At 34.6% G+C, this 7,306-nt stretch overlaps 1 protein-coding gene across 5 annotated transcripts; it reads right to left on the bottom strand.

Moving 5' to 3' along the window:
- Positions 1 to 495: 495 nt before the first annotated feature.
- LOC129288409 (digalactosyldiacylglycerol synthase 2, chloroplastic-like) lies at positions 496 to 5,875 on the bottom strand. 5 transcript variants are annotated; one of them, XM_054924956.1, is made up of 5 exons: positions 5,547 to 5,873; positions 4,233 to 4,918; positions 3,571 to 3,837; positions 2,320 to 2,669; positions 558 to 1,444 (listed from the first exon to the last, which is right to left on the bottom strand). In XM_054924956.1, exons 2-5 carry the CDS (start codon positions 4,512 to 4,514, stop codon positions 955 to 957), a joined length of 1,389 nt encoding a protein of 462 aa, XP_054780931.1. In that variant the 5' UTR covers positions 4,515 to 4,918; positions 5,547 to 5,873; the 3' UTR covers positions 558 to 954. The 5 variants fall into 5 exon arrangements, with proteins under 5 accessions (XP_054780928.1, XP_054780931.1, XP_054780930.1 ...); XM_054924955.1 differs by having other exon boundaries at positions 4,233 to 4,588; XM_054924957.1 differs by having other exon boundaries at positions 4,233 to 4,579.
- Between the last annotated feature and the right edge of the window lie 1,431 nt (positions 5,876 to 7,306).

Here is a 7,306-nt window from a genome sequence, read left to right as displayed (position 1 = left end):
TCATACATTTTCAACTATTTCAAAACATCCTTGTGACTGTTACAAGTATACATATATAACATCATCCAATAATACCAATATGACCAAAAGCATTAGAAGTCTAATAAAAAGAAAATGAACGCACGGGTGAATTATTAGTTAATTAAAATAGCAGAAAATAATTAATTTAAATCAGATAGATCCCTCAATCTGCATAACAGCTTTAATTTATGTTATCTTCCTCTTTCTACGTTGATAAGTGATTAGTGGCTTATCATGCTTAGACCCTTATCAGTAAGGCACCCTGCCCTTTTTGCTTACTCTTTTTGTATTCCATATTTAATTGATTAGATTGGTCCGTTTGAGATAGAGTAAAAGTAATACCAATAAACATTGCCATGAAAACTTGTAGCTTGTTGGTTAGCGTGCCGCACACTCAACCTGCAAATTGCAAGTTGGAATTGGCAGACCACAAAAAAAAAAAACCATTCACTTCATCAACCACGAGTCAAGATAAAGGATTCAAGAACTGAGTTGGTATTTAAGGATAAAAAAGCACCTGAAGAATTGGACACATCTTCAATCGAAGAGAAAAGGCAAACTTCCCACTGCAAGTTTACAGCGTGAGCATAAACTTCCCATTACAGTGTCTTATTTAGCATGTAAGGTGCAGTTTATATCATCTGTGTTCACAGGAAAGACAACATCTAACGAGTCTCACTCACGTAATTCTTCGCACTTGCCAAGTTACAAAGGCTTTGCTTCAGAATTTTTGTTTCCCTCTTCTAATAAATGCTGCCCGTAGATCAATTCGATACAAAGGGATGCCATCTGTAAAGATAAAATTTCCAGGCAATAGATCTTGTCCAAAGTGACGAGAAAGGGATCCTTGCCATCTATAAACCATTCTGAACCTCTAGGACATGGACAACTCAAAATGGTCATTACATTCTAACATTAGTTTCACCTTTGCTTCTATGAATGAATGGCTAATCCAAGGTCCTTGCATAACTCTTCATCAGGTTGCAAGCTACCTGGAATTGCACCAAATAATCTTCTAAAAACTTCACACCCTGAAGCTACTTGATGGAGACATGCTGATGTATCTTGCAGTTTTCTTTGCAAATATGAAGACGCAGACATACAGTCTCTAGAAGAACTCCCTGAAAATTTTCTTACAAAATGATTGTCCAACTCCACGGCCTCCAGAAACCGTTTTGTGGCAGCCTCCCATGATAGCTCATATCTCTGAGCATCAGTAAGCAGGGCAGGGTTTTCAGTAAGTGCTTCAGCTGTTGCTTTAACAAACCCATTGCCATCATCATATGTCTTACAGTTTGGAAACTGCTTGAAGAAGTCATTTGAGGGATGGTTGGCACATACAACAATTTTGCCCATTGCTAAAGCTTCTGCTGTCGTTGTGCAAACCACGTCTGTTGTGCTTGGATTCAAAAACAATTTGTAACTAGAAAACAAAAACATAACGAATTATAATTTGCATGCTCCTAGTAGCGCATTCTCTAAGAGACGAGTTTTATAATTTGTCTCTTGAAAGATACCATTGATTTGAGTTTTTCCATGTAAAAGCAACATCGTACAATTGAGAGTTTAATTTTCTTGATTTTGGGTCCGCAAAGCCCTTTAGTGAGCCAACAAAGGAAATTATTCAAACTCAAATTAGTGACAGTTTTTAAGGACCAAAATATGAATTCAGTCTTCTCCAAGAGATTTTTCATCTGACCTAGGGTCATTTATGAGTAAAATCTTAAAACAAAAGAGTTCTATAAAAAAAGAAGGGAAAGCTTAAAGAATTAATTAATATTCCAATTTAAAAATATTAAATCACCAGCTGATTACTGCTGTCTTGTCTTGGTAAGCGCATGCAAGACTGCAGTTAAAGTGAGATCTAAAGTTGAACTAATATAATTATAAAGCAAAGGCTGGGGCAAAGATGGCTTATTCCAGCATATATCTAAATGACTTTTAACTTAATATGAATAATATTAATATTGTATTTTAGCATACTTTCGTTATCCTAAATCTGGCTTAGCATGTCATTCCTTGTGTCTTGAGTAAGTTTCGAATTAACATGTAGTTTGATGTCTTGCTTTGTTGCTTAGATGTTATGACATCTATAACTGACAAATTAATTAATTCAAACTTAATCACTTTCCTTAGAATAAAAGAAACAAATTAAATCCCTTTTCTTTTCCATTGACGCATTTCAGGCACCTATTTTTCTAAACAAATTCTTTGATCTATAATCTTTTAATAAGAAATCAAAACAACGAACTGATATTTCAATAATCAGGCGAAATCAGTTGGAATGATGAAGCTTACTCATGAAATATAGGATCAACATGATCACGTGCTGGGTGAACTCTAACTATCAAGTCCAAGTTTTTCACAGCTTCTCGAACTTCATATGAATCTTCTCCACTACCAAACAAATCAACCTCAAGCCCTACTACATCCTTTTGGTGGTCAATGAGAATTTTGATCAGCTCCTTGTAGCCTTTACTCCATACCATCTTCCCAATATAGTAGGCACCTTTGTTAAAGGCAAGATCTCCATTCTGCAGTTGTTCCATCTTTTTCTTACCAATGGCAAGGCATTTGGGGTTCACTCCATGGACGTTACATATGATGGAACCACCATAGTCCTGCGTGGCAGCAGAAAGTCTAATAACCTAAAATCAAATGAATAATCAATTCCAATAGTGTACACAATGCTTTTAATTTGAGACAATTCTGACCACTAACAATAAGAATGATGTCCCATTTTTACCGGGATGGTACTCACTATAAAAGGAACTTTTACAGGGCTTATAAGTTAAAAATTTACATGTTAGCATTGGTTTCTTCTTACAAACAAGTATATCAATGAACATCAAATCATATCTCACCTGACCAGATATAAACAGCAGTGACAATTCAGATTAAAGACAACAGCTGACTGATAAAAAATCAATAACAGACAGACACAACACTTCATCTCAGACAGTAGAATACCATGAAACTGAGTCAAGCAGTAGACCTGCACATCAATCTTTTGTATACAAATGGTAATCTAAGTAGTAGAATACAACAAATAAGGGAAGCTTTAGAGTTGTGATAAAATTATTCATAAACTTTTACTTAAGATCCCCCCCCCCCAAAAAAAGAAAATAAAAAGAACTACACTTGTGGTCAAAATATTTCAAGTTAAAATGATAGTGAGGAAAGTGAGGATGATTTCTCGATGGACCAGAGGAAGCAAGACATGCCACCATCACTTTCTGTTCCTCAGCCTCATGCAATAAATGAAAAAAACTGGAAACTTTAAACTATATCAATCTGTTTAATTTGGGTGAAACAATATCTAAAAAAAATTGCATCTTCACTATTCACTTTTTAAAAAAATCATACATTTTACAGCATCACCAGACAGTTAGAAAATTCACCAACAAGATGACCATGCAATTTATATTGACATATCAAAATTAAGATACACTAGTCTTGAAATGCTAGCTTCATCTATTGTTGAAGTAAGGCCAGAATGCTAAGGCATGTAATAGGTAAATTAGTTTCCTTAACGACATAGAGATTTACCTTGTGACAGTAAATGTCAACAAGCCATTTGTTTACATGTTTGAGTAAAAATGCTTGCATTCTTCCTTCAGTCTCTCTCTTCACATATTCCACATAATTTGTGTGAATAATACCTATAACTAGCCGGAATTTATTCTTCCATCTTTTCCCATGATAAAACCACGTCAGGTGCTCAGGCTCCTCCAGAACAGCAATATCTGCCTCTTCATCAGGGATAGCTTCTGAAATATCTCCAACTCCAATGATACTTCTTTTATCTCTAGAATACTACATTATTTGTTATATCATAAATTATTACTATGTGCATGAGAAAGAGGCACCATCATTGCGAATGGAAAAAACTTATTTCTCATATAATAGATGGTAAAAATTCAATGGATAATAATCATAATCATTTCATGAGAAAAGCGTATCACTATAAATGCATCAGTAAATCAACATAGTTAATTAGGTACAACCATAAAACCCTCAATTCCACCCTACCCATCTTTACTTAAAGCCTAATCTATGAAGCATAAGGACTAAAGTAACAAATTTATCACAACCAAACATAAATGACCCTTGTTTGCCCAATTGCACAGCTTTCTATTTGTGTGAATGCCTGCAAATTTTCATTGTTCAAGGAAAATGTGATACAGTGAAAGCATTTAAGAAATGATCACCTTTCCAGGATAGAACCGTATACTGAAACAAGATGCAAACCCAATCCTCTCTTCAAGCCAACAGTGGACATATTTCTCTTGCTCTACAGGTGAAGTGAATGTAATATTATTTGGATACACTAGTCCCTGATCTTTCAAAGATATCCAAGGGATCACCAAAGTGACATCATTTTTTCCATCTTTAGAAAGATACGCAGCACGAAACAGAGGATTCACAGCAGTACCAGTCAACCATGGAAGGCTGGCAGTGGTGAAAATTGCAATATGCTGTTTCCTATCCATTAGGTCAATAGCTTTAGATATGAATTCTCATCACACTTCTGAGCTCCTTTGTATATCAAATTCACCTATGACATCTATCTTTAAAATTAATACTAGTTATGCACTAAAATCACTACATATACAAGTAACATTTAAACACAGCTTCAGGATTCGAGGTCCAAAAAAAATCACAGCTTCAGGATCAATCACATTAGCATCAGCGACTTGAATAAACATAGGATGAGAAGTTAATTCAAACTGCATGAGAAATAGGAAATTCATCCCCCTCGCCTGGTGAAGAAAGAAGGGATTTCGAAGTACAGTTCCTAAGAATACAATGAAAGAAAGAAAGAAAGAAAAGCCCTGACTCCAGAGTAGATTACTTTTTTCCAATCCATAGTAGCCAAATGTTCCTGTTGAGGTATCTGGGGTATAAAGCTAGTTAAGGAAATGATAAGAAATGACCATTAGAGTAATTGAGGTATTGAGCCTATAAATAGAATATACGCTTAACTTTTATTCAGATTATGATTTCAGTAATTCAGTTGTGCATCCTCTGTTCTAATTCTCTCACTCTATTCCCTTCATGTTCTTCTCTCCTTCCCTCTCTCCTCTCATTTTAGTCATTAAAAATTGTAACTTTTCAGGCCCTCGCACGATGGATCATGACAATTTAGAGAACTATAGATGTTCGTAATGTTGACAAGAGCATTTATGCAATTCAATAAGAATGATGCCAATTCAACTCGGGGGCTGTTTGGCTATGCTCGGCTATAAAAAAATCTCCGACCAACAAAGGAAAAATTAGTGAAAATAACAGTAATTTCTCATAAAAGCCCAAAAGCAAGCAAAACCAGTAGGTAGTAGTAGCCCAGTTTCCCTCTTTTCAGTTTTTCAAGAATGAAGATACCAAACATTCACCCTTCCCATAACAAATAGATCGACCAAACATGTGAAATATTTACTTCATATAAGATACCCTAACCTCTCACTAGCAGCCCATAATTGGAAAGAAGAAATTAGACCCTTACGTAGCAATTAGCAGAACTGTACCTTGAAGAGTTCTTGGAGAACTTAACCGAGGAAGAACAAATAGACGGGCAAGGGAAGTGGAAATGAAGAGAGAAAGCGAACGCCGAAGAAACAAGCTCAAGAGAGTCCGAGAACGTGAGGAGGGAAAAGAATATGCTCTCTCGGGTTGGGTACGTATGGCGTATTTGATTGGTCTGTTCGTCTTTGACTGTCTGATGGGTTGTGCCCACTGTACTTTGCTTCGACCATCAAGTCATCAAGCATTCGTTGCCTCCAAGCGTGAGCCATAGAAGTTTGTTCTTGGCCAGAAACGAACCTACGAAGTCGATTTGAGAAATGACATTTTACCAGAATATAAATTATATCTCTACATTGCACAGGTCTAAAATAAGTTAAGAGCATATTTGGAGAACATTCCAACTTGAGATGGCCCAAACTTAAGTTGAAATGTCAAAATTTAAAAGCTCAATTTATGATGTTTGGATGGCAAAAAAATTTCAACCACAATTAACTTCAATCCAACGTTTTGGATGAAGCTGATCCACCTAGCTTTTTCACCTACACCAGGGCAAATGAATGTTGGCAGCATTAAATGTTTTTTAAATTTCTCTCTTTCTTTCTCTCTTCATTACTTGCTACTCCAGCTAATGTGAACCAAAGCCTTTCGTTGTTGTCACCCCATGCTAGCTCATCCCTTGCTCGCCCTTCACTTGTTGCCACTGGCACCACCATTACTATCCGATCTCAACTATGTGTGTTGCTCCAGTTGATTCTTGCTTGCCATCTCAACTATGTGTGTAGCTTCAGTTGATTCTTGCTTGTCATCGTCTCTTCTTTATGGGTCAACATGGTGTTCCTGCTTCGAGAGTGTCATTATCGTCATCCATTCTTCTCCTATTGGATTTGCACTTCTCTACATAGAAATGATTGTCGTCGCCATCCGTTAATCATGTGTCAAGTTAGGAGTGCTGGGATCTTGGGATTGAAGATGGTGGAAGAATGATGCTTGCTTACAATATGAATTGAAGGTCACCGGATCTTGGTGTATAAGGACTTGATAATTTATGAATTTTTTTAGTTTTTGGTAATTAAATATTTTTTTTATTAGATAATATTATGTAGTTAGAATTGAATTTTTTTATTATATATTTTTAAAAATATTAAGATTTTTTAGTTATTAATTTTAATTTTAAGTTTAATATTTTGTACTTATTAATTAGTAACAAAAATATAAACAAGAAAATGTAGGTTTATTTTTATCATTAAACATCTCAACTAACTTATATCTTAAATCATCCAAATAAATTTTAATTTATCTAACTAACTTCTAAAAAAAAAAATTATCCAAACATAAAGTATGTTATATTTACTGACTTTTATACTAACCTCAGTTTACTATTCTTAATTGTAAATTTTTTAATCCAAACACACTAAATATAAAATTTTTTGGCCAATAAATTAAATATAAATTAAGGGTAGAATGTTTCAATGAGTTTATTTATTTATAACTTTTTCTATATATATCTATGTATGTATATGTATATATGTCATTTATGACTTATGAATAACTTAATTTGTTAAAAATTTTCGTGTCATTTTATGTAATGTCATTTTCTTTGAGATATTTTCGTTGAGGAATTGTGTGCTGTCATCTTCTACAGTTTACAACAGCCTCATGCTAGTCTTCTATAGCTTTTGGATTGGAACAGATTTTTTAATAAACTCGGTGCACATCATTCATGTACTATCAGAAAATAAAATTTTTAAAAAAATGAAATAAG

This window comes from Prosopis cineraria, unplaced genomic scaffold (genome assembly GCF_029017545.1).
Source record: "Prosopis cineraria cultivar Desert tree isolate PC_DT_omini unplaced genomic scaffold, ASM2901754v1 PC12, whole genome shotgun sequence".
Classification (NCBI taxonomy): Eukaryota; Viridiplantae; Streptophyta; class Magnoliopsida; order Fabales; family Fabaceae; genus Prosopis; species Prosopis cineraria.
This window is presented reverse-complemented; position numbering and strand designations above follow the sequence as displayed.

Coding starts and splice junctions, on each gene's coding strand:
- LOC129288409 (XM_054924953.1), bottom strand. CDS start 4,514: ATGGATAGGAAACAGCATATTGCAATTTTCACCACTGCCAGCCTTCCA. Junction 3,838..4,232: donor TACGGTTCTATCCTGGAAAG/GTGATCATTTCT, acceptor CAAATAATGTAG/TATTCTAGAGATAAAAGAAG. Junction 1,445..2,319: donor GTTGATCCTATATTTCATGA/GTAAGCTTCATC, acceptor TTTGTTTTCTAG/TTACAAATTGTTTTTGAATC.